The 17110-nt window shown below is 42.6% G+C and overlaps 1 protein-coding gene across 1 annotated transcript in view; it reads right to left on the bottom strand.

Moving 5' to 3' along the window:
- The window catches only part of LOC124776052, a 403057-nt gene extending 388700 nt beyond the window's left edge, over positions 1 to 14357 (bottom strand). Inside the window, exons 1-2 of the mRNA XM_047250895.1 lie at positions 14198 to 14357; positions 9846 to 9891 (exon numbers count right to left, since the gene is read on the bottom strand). Of these exons, the coding sequence (XP_047106851.1) occupies positions 9846 to 9891; positions 14198 to 14254 (103 nt within the window). The 5' untranslated portion in view covers positions 14255 to 14357. The remainder of the gene's footprint in view (positions 1 to 9845; positions 9892 to 14197) is intronic.
- Between the last annotated feature and the right edge of the window lie 2753 nt (positions 14358 to 17110).

Genomic DNA, 17110 nt, shown 5'->3' with positions numbered 1-17110 from the left:
AAACGAAATCTCCCCCAAAAATATTCTTCACTGGGACTCCGTCTGCCACACAATCTGTCCGCTGCTGTTTGCCTACAAACACCCTGACCTTGCAGCAGGTCATAATTCGAGCAGCACGCTCTCCCTTTCGAAGTATGAAGAAAAAAATGCCCGCCTGATATTTCATTCAACGTGAAGCGTCAACGAGAAACTTCGGTTTAGTTTTTACTTACTTTTACAGACTCAGTATCTAGCGTACAATTTGCTCGATGGAAATGCTGTGATCTCAAAAGGCAACTGAGTCTGCTAATCAACGCCGACTTCGTCGATGTCGTCCAAATGTGTGGTATAAGCAGGCCTTGGCAGAAATGAAAGTAACAGAAGAAGGAGCTCTACATAGCCAAGCGTTAAGGTAGAGAAAAAAAGGCTTCTCGAAGCGAGCCGTGTGAAGCGTAAGCATATTTAAGTCGGCGTATTCTACACGCAGCGCTTTGTGCAGCGGAAAGAGAACAGAACGATGAATCGAAGGTCGTGGGAACGAGTCCATATATGAAACCTTATTTTTTTTCAGTTTTAGCAATATGTTGTTTTTAATAAGATGAAACCGTATATGCAGTAAAACAAATTTCTCGTGTTAATTGACTAGCGGGGACGACAAACAAATCACTAATTATGCGATGAGATTTTTCACGATGAATAAGGATTGTCATCATGCAGTACTAGATTCCTCCAAAATGCAATCAACTTGTGAAACCCTGTGACATTTACTTTTACCGTCAGCTCAAGAATATAGCCAAACAGCTTCAAAACTGCTGTTATCACGTCGAGGGAGGGAAAGGAATCACGTCCCAAGAAGACTGCATCAAAATACCGTATGTTCCGTTAAACATCACCAGTTATGCTAGCCAGTATTTGACGGCATGATAGCCGGCCGGTGTGGCCGTGCGGTTAAAGGCGCTTCAGTCTGGAACCGCGTGACCGCTACGGTCGCAGGTTCGAATCCTGCCTCGGGCATGGATGTGTGTGATGTCCTTAGGTTAGTTAGTTTTAAGTAGTTCTAGAGGACTGATGACCTCAGATGTTAAGTCGCATAGTGCTCAGAGCCATTTTTTTGACGGCATGATACGTTACGATTCGCTTCCTACTACACTGTGCGATGGGAGAGAACCTTTTATGAACGTAATCCAAGTTTGTTTTTGTACAGAGACTTTGAAACAACTGTTTAATTGTAAAAATGCGGCGTTTATAGCGTGTTCAAGGCGCCGCGAAAATTACTGCTTCCCTGTTTCTACGACGAATATTATCCCTGCACCCGTAAATAATCAACTGTGAAATAATGAAAGTACATAATTTGATACACGAAGTTCTCGTATAGACCTTCAACCATTTACTGTGTATTTACTTGAATCCTAAAATTTCCTTTGCCTTCCCTCGTCATGGCGTTTATGAAAATATTAAAAGATACAATATACTTAGAATTACTTCGGTTTGTTTGAAGGAAACGTAAAAATAAAAAATAAACAAAAGAATCTCACTTAGGGACTCGGTCTACTGACCCTTGGATTATCGTTCTACAGTCTTTTCACTGCACCAACCGCTGCCTCTATACTGTGCCAGCATAAATGGCACACACCTCGCCCGACGTGTGCCTATTGTACTATTTATTTCTAAGCGCTTTGCCATCTGGAGCTCACAATTTTGTCACTTTTATTTCTGGCCAATCCCTCCATGTGCCACAAATTTCGACGAAATTGGTGATGACGACTAAGCACGATCCCCTTGTCAGTTTAAGTTCACCTAATGACGGAAACAACAAAACACGGATAATTTCCGCTTCATTGATCAGAGGTCGAGCAAATTTTGTGCAGACAGCGTGGGCTTCACGCACTGCACATAAGGCAGCCTTACAGGAAAATGGTACAGTCTGTTCGAAAATTTTATGATAAGTGATCAAGGAAGAGCGAAACATATCTGATTTTAAGCGCGGAATTTTCCGTTTATCCGGAACCATCTTGAACCATTTTGAGTGATAGTTGAAACACGTAATTAACTACATAAAAATGTGACTGACTCGAAGTACTTCAGCTGATGTAATCCAGATCGTTAAAACTAGATGGAGGAAGCTCCACAGAAAGGTACGTAATACGATATATACCCCTTTCAAATGTAATTGGAACGATTATGGTTCCCTTAATGCTCCGTCTCTTAAGAGTATTCCCTGACGATGAGTTTACGTAGTCTCTCACTAAAGGAACGTAATGGCAAGATAACGCCAATATCATAGAGAGAGAAACCTATAAAATCCGATTAGATGATTATCGGTAAATTTCTGCGAAACTAAATGAATGCGACAAGCTCTGAAATCAGTGGCAGAGAAAGGCGACTGGAGACCTAGGTACTATGTTAAGCAGGTTTTACAAATGTGAAGAGCATATCTAAAGAAAATAACTGCAGCAGTGTGATCAGTTCCAAAATACAGCTTCGGTGTTTCGAGACCCATCAGGTATATACTACAGCAGACATCGAACGAATTTAAAGACGTGTTGCTTAAATTGTAACAAACTGGTGCAGCACAAACAAAAGTGCAACGGGAAAGTTCAGCGAACGTAAATGAAATTTTTGGATGAAGCATAACGTTGCTCTTGGGAACACAACTTCGCGAGAGCGAAATTCTGTTCGTATATTTAAAGTCGAGGTAGACCAATAGTTTAACAGCTTTTTTCCGTACAGCTAGCGTAGGAACTGTGAGAGTAATGTAAGCCAGATTGCAGTGTACACCAAGGAGTATACGGTGTCTATCTTAATTAATAGTGAAACTGATTCGGATGAAAGTATTCGATAATGGGAGCTAAAGCGTTCGGAGATAATGGCGAATGTGTGGTTACGAACCTATACTGAATTCTGTATGGAATATTGTCCTGTACAGTACAAACATATTTGAACTTAACACCATTCGATGAAGGCCCAGTCTAACTGAACACAGATTTAATCCATGGTCTACTTTAACAAGAAATACAATATTGCTACATCACATTGTAAGTCGTAACTAGCGTTTTCAGCTTAGCTTCGTTTGCGTACGTATTCAATACATGCTGCGCATGTTTCCTCCTCCTACCTCTTCCCGTCCATCTTCTCCCCTCCCCTTCAAAATTCAGCAGCACCTCCCATCTTTGTGACAGACTACTCAGTTCGCCTCTCTATGATCATCCTCAACATCATCACTATCTTAGTATGAAGGCTTTCACGACCGGATGACATATCTTCCGGTAAACCTTCCGGGATGTAAGGTCGTGGTCCATGAAACTCTTCAGCCGACCCGTCGGCAAGACCCACCGGAGGAGAAACACCCCTCTGAAGATGTCCAGCGCAGCTCTGGACGAAACGTTAGGAGCTGAAGAGTTTCATGGACCACGACCTTACATCCCGGAAGGTTTACCAGAAGATATATCATCACTATCTCTTTCTCTCCCTTCTCCCAGTCGATCTCCTCCTTCCTCTTTCCCTCAGTTCCTTCCCCTCTCTCCACGGCAGCTTATATGCTGCCTCCACTCAATCTGAGCAACTCCTCTGTCCCCTTGTCTCTGACCATCTCTTACCCCCATCACTGTTCATCTCCAACTCCCAGTTCTTCTAGTTCATCTCCTGCTTCCCTCTCCCTCGGTTCTTCCCCCCCCCCCTCCCTCCCTCTTTCTCTCCAGCCGGGGCCGGCCGGAGTGGCCGAGCGGTTCTAGGCGCTACATTCTGGAATCCCGCAACCGCTACGGTCGCAGGTTCGAATCCTGCCTCGGGCATGTATGTGTGTGATGTCCTTAGGTTAGTTAGGTTTAAGTAGTTCTATGTTCTAGGGGACTGATGACCTCAGAAGTAAAGTCCCATAGTGCTCAGAGCCATTTGAACCATTTTTCTCTCCAGCCGAAACGCAAGTGGTAGGGAAACCGATGTGTGCTCCTAGTGTGAAGCGTTCACTGCAAAATAAGGCAAAGGCAGGTTCATACTATTTCCATAGAATTCACCTGCGAAGCTGGGCAACCTATACAGAGTGAGTCAGGAGGAAAGGTACATGCTTTGAGGGGTGATAGTATTAGTGGTTCTGAACAAAAAAATTCATACGGACGTATCTCCTATTCCGAATGGCTTCCGAGATAGAACATATTTAATATCACTTCTGTACGTTTTCTTGAATAGCTCGTAGTTTTATGACTTAATAGACCACAAACGTTCCTTATCAAACTGATCCTATCAACTTGCTCTACACTATTGTGGCACATTGTAAACCTGCAATTGACCTACAAAAACTACGTCAGATACAGTGCATGCGCATCGAGCGAGTTTTTCAACATTCTCACGCTCTCTTCGCAGAAACAATTAGATCTAGAGAAAAAAATGAATAGGACCTTTTTTGTAGGAAATTTAATATAGTTTAATTTTGTACTGCGACACGTTTTCGCTGCAGGGTGCGGTTTTCGAGTTAGTCAAGAAAAACGTACAAAAGTGACTTTAAATGTGTTTCAAGCCTGACAACCTGTCATGAACAATCACTGTGTACTCCTCGTCATGACAAATGCAACGCATAAACATTTTATAGTGATGAAGGAGAGTGCCGTCAAAGGACAGACTCAGCCTAGTGAAACGACTTCTGTATACATTTGCATGCGATCGTCTACTCCCTTTAGATTACGAACTTTTCTGTACATCCAGCAACGAAAGCAACAGCTCTTTTCGCAAAGTACTTTGTGAAACGATGATGGAGCAAGATCTGTTGACGCTTGACACCGCTGTTGCCGTCATGTTCAGCGTTTGGAGATTTGTTATAATACATCATCAAAACGTTTATCTCAGTTGGGATCATCTTTCTGTAAGCAGATATTGAAATTTTTCTTTCTGAAGTGTCCTAACACAAGGGTCGTGTAGAGATGAGTACTACACGCAGCGCTCTGAACAGAATTTTCAACGTGTTTCGTATTCTGAGTGACTGTTAAATATCCCATTCCATATCAGATATTTTGGTTTTACTTTGTTTGCCTCCCAGACTATTGCAACCACTTTTGTCTAGAAGCAAACTGGTACTGCAAAAACTGAAATTAATCGTATATTGAGGTCATCGTTAAGAAATGTCCTTGAAGAGCGTACCACATAACGCTACTGCACTGCATGGATTGGGCTCACAACGCCACATTAGAAAATACTTTTGTACGCAATGACAAACAAAACGATATTTTCCTTCAATAGTGGGTTCAAATAGTTCAAATGGCTCTAAGCACTATGAGACTTAACATCTGAGGTCATCAGTCCCCTAGAACGTAGAACTATTTGAACCTAACTAACCTAAGGACATCACATACATCTATGCCCGAGTAAGGATTAGAACCTGCGACCGTAGCAGCAGCGCGGTTCCAGACTCAAGCGCCTAGAACCGCTCGACCACAACGGCCACCAAACGGCCACCAAAGAAACTGATGACCAGTGTTTGCTTGGGATAACTCTATTTGTACATGAAATTCACAGTATTTTCACTAATTTTAAGGACAGTTCTTAGGATAGACAGCCGGTTATTGTCTTAATGCTAAAGAAACGAACGTGATCACTTGTGACATATTACTGTGTGTCCTTACGACGTGCCAAGTTTCGTCAATATCGATCAGCTCAGTGACACAATCACAGGATACTAAAAGTAGAAATCTTTCGATCAATTGAGGTAACGTAAGCAGGCGTTTGTTGTGTGTTTGTGTGTGTGTGTGTGTGTGTGTGTGTGTGTGTGTATGTGCGTCTATTGTGGGGACCTAGAAACGACGGAAAGGCCTCGTCCCGCTGTAGCCCTCAGTGGTTCACAACCCCACAACAGGCCACAGCAGTCAATCCACCCCACCGCCGCCCCACACCGAACCCAGGGTTACTGTACGGTTTGGACCCTAGTGCACCCCACCGGGAATGTCTCATACCAGACAAGTGTAGCCCCAAATGTTTGCGTGGTAAAGTAATTATGGTGTACGCGTACGTGGAGACAGTGTTAGCGCGTCAATCGCCGACGTAGTGTAACTGAGACGATATAAGGGGAACCAGCCCGCCCTTAGACGATGCAGATGGAAAACCGTCTTAAAAACCATCCACAGGGAGGCCGGCACACCGGACCTCGACGCTAATCTGCCGGGCGGATTCGTGCCGGGGACCGGCACGCCTTTCTACTCGGGAAGCCGCGTGTTAGCCCGCGCGGCCAGCCGAGCGGGCTAGGCATTTGTTGACTCATTTACGGTCCCACTCTTATGGCGACTCTCACTAACTGAGCAAACGTGATAAGCACACAGAACTGCAGCATCGTCTCATTCTTTCGTGCCAGACATAGCAGACGCCATTTTCCGGTGAATTGCAAGCATGATGCCCATGCAAACTCATTGTCCTCTGCCACTGAGTTGATCGATTTTGATGAGACATGCAACAGCGTGTGCAAAAAGTCAATCATTGCACTAATACGCCGAGACCACGGTTCCTTAATAGCCTCATTTCCTTTGCGTCGAGCTGGTGTAGTGTTCCAATTTGAATGTCAAGCAACAATCAACGCCATTTATGTAAAACAACCCTGCAAAGTCAACAGTCAACAGGGAGAACGTATGGGTAGGCATACAAAAGACCATATCTGTCAATAAACAGATGATCGACAGCCAGCAACGAATCATAATCTTGCATTAGGAGTGGATTTTCAAAAACCGCCACCAATGAGACTGCCAGCTGAGATGGTTCAAGTTACACGCAAATATTTCACAGCATTCTGCCAGAACGGATATCGTTCTAATTCACAACAGCCACGAAAGCTGACACTTCCATTAAAGCGTATACTGCGCTACATCGTTAGTTATATCCAGGCTTTTAGTATTCCGTCTACATGAAACAGACTGTCCGTAGTGAATACTAATGAAAAGCATGATCACAATCTATGACGTATTTTATATTCCGGCCATCTGTAGTTCACGGGCTTGACGGTGAGCAAAATTCCACTGACAGCTTGTAAAATTGTTGTTTTATTGATACACATCATGTTTCGCTGCCTGCAGCTGTATAGCCAAATGTTGAAACGTCATAGACGTACCCACCGCCACTAATCAAAGAATATTATTCAGTGAATATTGTCAACATTACATTGGCGACAAAGGATTACAAAGACGTGATCCATTAATTTCGTTAAAATTGCTGGTGGTTGGATCATTTAGTTGTAGTTTATTGTTTTACAATTTGCTTGCATCGGTGTGACGACAGCGTATTGGGAAGAGCAGAAGCGGCCCACACAAGAGGGCTGCAGGGGTAAGTAAGCTCCCTATCTCCTTAACGCGTGTAAGATGTCCAAAACGACATCACCGATACGATAGGATGAAGAACGGACTAAATGGTTCAAATGGCTCTGAGCACTATGGAACGTAACATCTGAGGCCATCAGTCCCCTAGACTTAGAAGTACTTAAACCTAATTAACCTAAGGACATCACACACATCCATGCCCGAGGCAGGATTCGAACCTGCGACCGTAGCAGCAGTGCGGTTCCGGACTGAAGCGCCTAGAACCGCTCGCCATCACGACCGGCAAGAACGGACTAAATTCAGTCCCATGGGCACATAGAGTGTTACCCGATAATTTATATATATTCATGTTAAATCTGATTTGTAAGTAGGTTATGAAGTAACAACGCTTGTTATCTGCTTAGCTAAAGTGATATGAACAAAAAAAAGTAAATAGTGCATAATTGGAAAATTATTTGCATATTCGGTGTTTCTCCTTTCTTCACTAGTATCCCAGTAAGCAAAGCAGACCGCTCTCAGAGTTATTTGAATTATTAATCCAACTTATCGACTACTGTAGTTGTTGCATGTGTCAAATTAATGAGACTTATCTATAAAAGGTAAGACTTCCTTTTCAGTTTTTACACTTTTTTATCATATGATTTTGGTTGTGATATTTCTAGTGTCTGCATTTCAAACGTCATTTGTCCTGTAATACCGCACTTATCTACAAATCATTACTTTAAAGAAAGGCTTCATGAAGTGTCTGCTGACACAGACAGCACGTATGCTAAGAAAAGAAGAGACAGTAGTGGCCTAATAAGCCACAATTGGAACCGGTGAACTTACACAAAACTTGGGAGTAACGACATGGAGTGAGCACATACGCTCAATCGTAGCAAAAGTAGGTGGTACCCTTAAGTTTACTAGTCTGCAATAACGATTGCTCCTGCGACTAATTCTAGAATATTACTGAAGTGGCTTGGACCCTTACCGAGTAAGATTAGGAAGGGCTATAGATCAAAGAAGGTCCACACGAATCGTCACAGGAGAGCTTAATTAAGAAAGTCAAAGTCATGAGTGGCAGACCTTGAACGTAGACGCCAAATATTCCACAAAAGCGTATTTGCAAAACTTCAAGTACCAGTATTAGGTGAAGGATATACTAGATAGAGCCCCGTTCGTATCCCTCTCGTAGGAACCGCGAAGTTCGTAACACGTAACTGCAAATGCTTTGTGCAAATCCAATGTAACCATTGTATTAAGTTTAAGACGACAGATACCGTATCACGCAGACTACTTTTAGCAAATAAAAAGAATCTACGACCCAGGATCGAACCCTCGGCCTCCTGCATGCTAACCCAAAATCCTATCCACTATACCAACTGCATAACTCTAATGCGGGCAGAGGTAGTTACCGTACACGTGATTACAGCATTGCCAGTCTTTTAAGTCCATTTACTGCCTGAAATACGCGCAGGCCGAAATTTTGTGACAGACACTTTTATATTGTCAATATGTGAGGAATCCCGAAGCGAAGTCCGACTGTGCGAACTTTTCTTCACCCTGTATATTACCCATGTCCTTCCGAACGTTTATTAGAGTAATGTATAAAAATTTGAAGTATTTCGATGAAGAACTTTTCGCGATTTTTGGTAACAAGATTTCCACTTCATATATTAAATACATATTTATATAATATGTATATTTAATAATATAGGCTGTGTTGTCGGAATGTTTGTTAGAGTATTTAGTACTAATCCGGAATAAAGCGGTCAAGCACTTTTGGGGAAATTTTTGGTAATATCATTTCCACCTTCCATATTATATATGTATTCATATGTTGTAAGATGGCGGGAATCCAAATAAAGAAAAATACAGCCCACGTACTTTAGAATATTAATTACAGTATAACATAAAAATAAGAAGTAATATCGTTCAAGTATTTCGCGAGATTTCTGGTAAAACGTTTCCCTGTTTTATATTAAATATGTAGTTATATAAAATGGTGCTCCAGTAAGTATATGAAAACACGCCCTTATTCGAATACAATGTTGTGACGAAATTTCGAAGCAATCGCCAGGAACATTAGGAAATATCAGGATTGAACAAACGAAGATTTATATTTTTATTTACATAGATAAAGACGCAATAAGTTCAAAGTTTACTAGCATGTTCTTATGAAACCATCAGTAGAGTCGAAATAAATACCAATCAAAACTGTTCTTCGAGAATTAAAATAGTGCGTTTCTCATTAACAAGAACTGGAATTTTGTGTCTCATCATCATTTGGCTCGAATTTATGAGATCTTTACGTGCAGCAACAGAAAAACTCTTCTAGTTATGTATTAAATGAATGAATATTGTCGCTTAAAAATGATGAAGCTGATAAACCACCGAATTTTGTTGTATGCTGCGCTTGTAAGCTATATATCATCAATACTGTCATAGTAGCTTCTCCGAAGTACTGCTACACAGGCAATCCGACAGAGGCAATGTCTTAAAGGAATCGAGCTTCTTGCGTGTGGCGGTCAGCATAGCTAGCAGGCTCCGCCGGCGTGGCTGGGAGGAACCGTGCGTGCGCTTACATACAGTACATACCTGCGACTGGGGACAGCTTTCTCATCACACACCAGCGGGACTTCCACTAGAACAACAGAAAAAGTCCACTGTACTACGCTACCACCTTTTGTCCTAGCTGTCATTTACTGGCAGGCCATGTAGTTTATGAACTCTCAGTCCAATCGGGGTCCAAAAGCCTTGATTCTGGACCTTCATACATTCGGCTAAGCGTTTAGATCAGGGGCGTCCAGCGTTTCAGCTACTGCGGGCCACGGTGGAGGAAGACAAACATTTATGCTCCGCACGTAATATACTTTACACTAATAATAAAAAAAGGAAAAAGAAAGAAAGTTAAAGGAAAAATAAACGGGATGGAACAATGAGAAATAGCATCATGTGGTGGGACATCATTACGTAATCGGAATTTTATGAAACTTTTTTCTATCGAACGTATGATAAATGTTCATTTCTTGGGCCGCATTGATACTTGCCTTAGGCCGCAGGCGGTCCGCGGGTCGCGGGTTGGACACCCATTGCTTAAATCGTCTGATAATTACCACCATGAGCAATATTACACCCCAAGAAGCATATCTGCAGCGAAAGTTTTTCCTCGAAGAAAGCCATAAAATTTTAAGTGCCCAAGTTGAGACGGAGTGAGTGGCGTCCTGTCTAGATTAAACAGCACGACATTCTTATCCTCCTTTATCGTACAGTGGTGCAAATAAGTGGCAAACATACACAGCATACAGGGCTACTGCTACCAAAACTGCAGCAAGCATTTAGATAGGTCTGCTGCGGTTAACAAGCTGCTGTCATGATCCATTAACGTTCATAAAACTTAATGTAAACGTGTGCAATGTATGTCTTCGGCTATGAGTCAGTAGTTTCAAGCGTGCTTAGATGATAGGACTGCGCAATTTTTTCTCTCTTAGTATAACGCTTAAACGAATATATATGGAGAAGGCAATGCTTGCGTAAGCAAGTGAGCGTTGTATACGTATACTATTCGGGATACGTGGAGCGTAATTCAGAAATTTTCCGAACAGAATACGGGCTAAGGGTCTTGAATATTAGCCATTAGTTCCATATCCACAGTTACCAGCGCGGAGAAGCGCGAGCGCTAGCGCGCCGCTTCCGGGATTCGAGGAGATGCGTCGGCCCCGGATCGAATCCGCCAGGAGGATTAACGACGAGGATCGGTGAACCGGCTAGCATGGATTCGGTTTTTAGGCCGTTTTCTACATCCGACTAGGAGAATAACGGGCTGCTACCATGTATCGCCTCAGTTACAGCATCCGCGAACATTTAGAAAATATTGTCTCACACTTTCACATCGAAACACTGGACACAAACACAAGGGGTATATAATTTACCCTTCTTGGTGAGGGTTGGGAGAGGGGGGGGGGGGGCAGTGGCGAGAGGAAGAGCATCCGGTCGCCCTATACCATTAAAATTATCTAATACAGATTAACATGTCTGCTTCGGTGGGTGCGCAGTCACCACTGCGGATTGCTAAGCGAAGGGGCCTGGTTTCAATTCCCGGGCGGGTCGGGGATTTCCTCCGCTAGGGGACTGGCTGTAGTGTTGTCCTTTGCTTCGTAGCGTCAGAAAGAACATTCCCCTGTTGAGATGGCTATGTGGGCACGTACTAAAAACCAATAAAAAATAAACATACTGATTAGCCCGCCGACTCCGTGAGGATACCGGATAAAAGCCAGGAAAAAGAAGTTCAGGCCTCGGTTTGGAAGAAATATGTGAGGAACTTTCAGATCCAAGGGGTAGTCGGAAAGTAAGTTCCAATCGACCGCGAAATGGAAACCACTGTGAAAATCATAAATATATTATGAGAAACAGTTAGCTACAACTTCCAGCTTCTTATCTACATAGTCGTACATCTGACTTAACACCTATCGTAGCGTTCTACCAACTATCCAATACCCTCGTCATAGAAGGCAGCCGTCAGCGTTTCCTGCCAATTCTTTACGCTGGCCTACAGCTCCTTGTCTGTGCCAAAATGTTGTCTTCTTCGTCAGGGTTTCATGTGAGCAGAGATGAAACTCAGAAGGAGCCAGCTAGGGCTGTATTGTGGGTGACGAAACACTTTCCATCGAAAACGCTGCAGAAGTATCTTCATTGCCCCAGCAGAATTCGGCTCAGAATTGTCTTAAAGAAGGAAACGAATGACGGTTATGTTACGTGGGCTGCATAGCTTCTGGCGAAATTTCTCACCAGGCCCTCGAACTTGGCGGGAGACGCATGCTCTAGGCATCTTCACGTGTTAACTGTACGTTCAGAACTGAAAAGAGCGGCGTGACGCAATCAACGGTCGCACTAGAAACACTGCCCAACACACCTGCGCAAAGCTTCATAGGATTTTCACAGTGGTTTCCATTTTGCGACCTATCGGAACTTACTTTCTGAAGTGCCCTCGTAGATTCACGTGAAGGTACGAAGTACTCGTTTGGACGTAATCATTAAGTTGAAGAGCATTGATTTGAATAACAGCACAGTTTAAGGTACAACAGATGATAAGTCTAATCAAGGAAGATTTAATAAACTACATCCATCCGATACGTTATGACGGTCAGGGACTTTGCCTGGTCAATAACCATATGAGAAGAAGCAGAAGATAATTGTCTGGTTATAAGACGGGTCATAATACGTTGAATGAACTTTAAGTTTCAATTACTGGAAAGCTTTTCGCCTGACTTTCTGTTGTCATTATTCTCTCACTGTTTTTCTTTTGCCTCCCGACACTTTTACTACATTGGTTTACGTGTAGTAACATTTTGCCAGACCTAACAAATCCACCGCTCTGTACCATATTATTTAGTTACTGTGTGAATTGATCGTCGCCTTAGTACATGCTTGATTAGCCACGGAAATGTGGTTACGGTGTAGAGTATGGTGATTTTTTTTAGTTCTTTTGTACTGCGTGGTAGCCCTAACATTAATGAATATGGTCTTTCTAAATTCCGTTGAGATAATCCTCAAAAAGGTACAGGTCCATGATCAGATACCAGTTTTAAACAGAACTGCAGCTCAGAGATGAAGCGACTGTGTCACACACGAACTATGTTCTCCAATCTTCGCTACGTGAAAGATGGATAGTTATTACCTGAGACCACGTTAATTATTACATTTGCAAACAACTGCCAGATGTGTTACCAATTTGGTATCAATGCTTATTGATAACCGCTATCTAGATGGTTCAGAGAGGTGAAAGTTGTCGACATCCTGTCTGCAATTATATAGTTGAACACGGTGTGCAACTCTGGAGTGAAAATGGATGAGGTAGGAAATTGTCAGTGGCACTTTCCTAAGAAAGTGCTATAAACGTGAAGCAAACTAGGGAAACTACAGTGAACGTAAATGTGATCGACTGAAAGGTATTAGAGCCCCCATTCATCCCGAATACGAGTCTTGCATCTTCAACATTGAGCAACTCACCTCAGGTCGAGTGTGTTGCGGATAATTGATGGAAAGAGAAACTTCTAGTGTGTAGTATGACGAAAATATTGTTTGCCATGTACATTACTACTGTCCATTACTACCGCATTAGTTGTTTACAAATATCACAATCAATTAGCACCTTTCTCCACATAATATACTCAACAGCGTGGGACACATCGTTTTTCTTGTTTGTTTCTGTATTACGGAAACGCTTCGGCACTGATCACGGGTTTCCAGGCACATCATTTGTCACCGGTGCTCTCCACACTTCCTAAAAAAGAAATTTGCACTCAAGCTGTATCAATCAAATACTTCGGTTTCGCGACGAGATCTCTCTGTCTGACAATGAGAGTTTCCGGCCTTCCAGTAATATAAGAGTGTAAGCAATAGAAAATCCTGTACTTGTAAGACCGCTCAGCCGTTGCACGAATTCCCTGCAGTAGATCAGGCAGCCAGTGGTCCCTTATTAATGGACGATTATAACATTTAACAATTGACAGTATCACTGTTTACACCAAATCACGGTATTCAGTTTCATAGCGGCAGTCATAATGACGTCTTAGAACTTCGTCATGAATAATTTGACATTTCCCTACAATTTTGCATTTAGATCGTCACATGATCTAGTCAGGCGCTGTTGTCTCACATTTACGGTATTAAATAGTAACCATTTATTCATATCACTTTCTCCTGTCGACACTACATTGCTTGCCAGTAAATGTGTTACTAATGTATATTCCATTTCCGTTTATGTTTATACGTCCCGATTCGAAATAGTTATAAATTAAAAGTTTTCCAGATTTTTATGGGCTGTGGAACGCTGTAAGAGCTACTAAAATTAGATGCAGACCGCATCCTCAGCTGATGGTACTACCGTATACCCAAGTGATAAAATTGAAAATGATTTCCGTTGAGGGAGAACGTGACGAACTAATCACCTTTTTGCCATCTCGAAACTTGACGGTGCCTTCGATGACGGTGTTGCTGTCGACCATGCCGAGCGCTCACGGCACGTGCTCTCCGACTACGACGTGGCGTCCCACGCGCGTCACACACGCACCGACGCACAATGGCTAGTTTCGGCATGCACTGCGCGGCTGTCGGCCACCTACTGCCGCCACAAAACGCGCGCCACTGCTCGCCGGCTCCCAGGCGCCCGCGCGCGCGACACGCCGGCGCTGCCATCTATCGAACCAGTGTTGAACTCGCTCTTCGGCGCCGCTTCCTCGCCGAAATCGGTCGGTAACGCAGAGTTCTTCCTTAACCAACGCTTTTAACTATTTGCGAATCAGAAAGCTGCCGATTACTCATATTAATATGCACCCAAGACTGCACCAATAACTGTAAAACACGTATTATCCAAAACAAACGTTTCCCTGGAAACCTAATTATTGTTTCTGTAAAACATGGCACGATTCATATTTTAAAGATCCCTGTTTTATTTAGACGCTCCTCGCAGGAAACAGACAAACTATTTGTAAAATAACGTTTACAACACACAGTATTTCGTATCCAAATGTGTTCAATTCATTTTAGGGATATGATGGTCGATACTTTAATCCATTTTCAGGCGTCCGTGCCTCAATCGGCAGAAACTGAACCTTTATAATAACGATCGTAATACCGACCATGTATTTGTGGGGCCAACGATTCTCATCAGGCGATGCCGTTTTGCAGATGTTATGGTGTATTAGTTTAGACCTGCGACTGATTTTGCTTGGCAAGTAAAGGACGCACAAAATGCATGCGTACCGACTACGTGGGTGCATCGCGGTTGCGGCACCGCATCCACAGAATTTTCAGTCTGATAACATCAAAATAAAATAAATATTTCTCACTTGCCTTTGTCCAAAAGTAATGAACTATTAAAGCACTGAGATGGAAGTTAAAATATCTGTTTGTTCCAGATGTCTTTGTGCAAAGGCAACAAAGCAACGTACTTCGCGGTTCCTTGCCTTTGTCTGGCCAAGTCCAAGGGACACCCCAGAATAATGGTCGTACTATATTGTGAACGAAATCTAGTCTTTTCGGCTTGCTTCCATGTTTCCTAGCAACTGACAAGATACAATACGCCCTCCCCATCCGTTAACATTTGTTGTACATGTACATCTACACCTACATGGATACTCTGCAAATCACATTTAACTGTCTGGCAGAGGGTTCATCAAACCACCTTCACAATTCTCTATTATTCCAATCTCGTAAAGCGCACGGAAAGAGCGAACACCTATATCTTTTCGTAAGAGCTCTGATTTCCCTTATTTTATCATGCTGATTGTTTCTCCTTATGTAGGTCGGTGTCAACAAAATATTTTCGCATTTGGAGGAGAATGTTGGCAATTTGAGTTTCGTGAGATTGCTCCGAAGCGAAAAACGCCTTTGTTTTAATGGTGTCCACCCAAAATCCAATATCATTTCAGTGACACTCTCTCCATGGGCAAGAAGACTTGCTTTTATTGAGTGATTTAAGCTGCTTCACTACTCCTACGTTACTCATAGTTGGCAGCTGTTCTTGATCCGAATTCTGAAATATTTACTTCGTATTCTTTTGTGAAGGCATTTCGGAAGACTGTGTTTAGTAACTTTGCTTTGGCAGCACTGTCTTCGATAGGACCGCCATCGCTATCGCGCAGAAGAGGCGCTGATTGTGTCTTGCCGCTAGCATACGTAACATACGACCAGAATCTCTTTGGATTTTCTGGCAGGTTTCGAGACAAAGTTTCGTTGTGGAAACTATTATAAGCATCTCGCATTGACGTCCGCGCTAAAATTCGAGCTTCTGTAAAAGATCGCCAATCTAGGAGATTTTGCGTCTGTTTAAATCTGGCATGTTTTTTTCGTTGTTTCTGTAACGGCGTTCTGACCTGTTTTGAGTACCAAGGAGGAACAGCTCCGTTACTTATCAAATTATTTGGCATAAATCCCTCAATTGTTGCCGACACTATTTCTTTGCATTCAAGCTACATCAGGTCTACATTTATACTGTTAATTTGGAAGGAGTGGAGATTGTCTCTCAGGAAGGCGTCAAGTGAATTTTTATGTGCTTATTTGAATAGGTATATTTTTCATTTACGGCTGCAGGATTTGATGAAGTGGAGAAAATGGTCGATAGATTGTAGTACAATAAAGCAGCTGGGGTGGATGAAGTTAAGTCGGAACTCATCAAATACATTGGAATGTCAGGTCTTAAATGGCTACACAGGATAATTGAAGTGGCCTGGGAGTCGGGACAGGTTCCATCAGACGACAAAAGCAGTAATCACAGCAATCTTTAAACATGGAAACAGAAAAGATTGTAACAACTACAGAGGTATCTCTTTAATCAGCGTTGTGGGTAAAATCTTCTCAGGTATTGTTGAAAGGAAAGTGCGAGTATTAGTTGAGGACCAATATGATGAAAATCAGTGTGGGTTTAGGCCTCTTAGAGGTTGTCAGGACCAGATCTTTAGCTTATGACAAATAATGGAGAAGTGTTATGAGTGGAACAGGGAATTGTATCTATGCTTTATAGATCTAGAAAAGGCATATGACCGGATTCCTAGGAGGAAGTTATTGTCTGTGCTACGAGATTATGGAATAGGAGGCAAACTTTTGCAAGCAATTAAAGGTCTTTACATGGATAGTCAGGCAGCAGTTAGAGTTGACGGTAAATTGAGTTCACGGTTCAGAGTAGTTTCAGGAGTAAGACAAGGCTACAACCTGTCTCCACTGTTGTTCATATTATTTATGGATCACATGTTGAAAACAATAGACTGGCTGGGTGAGATTAAGATATGTGAACACAAAACAATCAGTCTTGCATATGCGGATGACTTAGTTGTGATGGCAGATTCGATTGAAAGTTTGCAAAG

This window comes from Schistocerca piceifrons, chromosome 2, assembly GCF_021461385.2.
Source record: "Schistocerca piceifrons isolate TAMUIC-IGC-003096 chromosome 2, iqSchPice1.1, whole genome shotgun sequence".
Classification (NCBI taxonomy): Eukaryota; Metazoa; Arthropoda; class Insecta; order Orthoptera; family Acrididae; genus Schistocerca; species Schistocerca piceifrons.
Note: the sequence above shows the minus strand (reverse complement) of the source record. Positions and strands in the feature narration are given on the sequence as shown.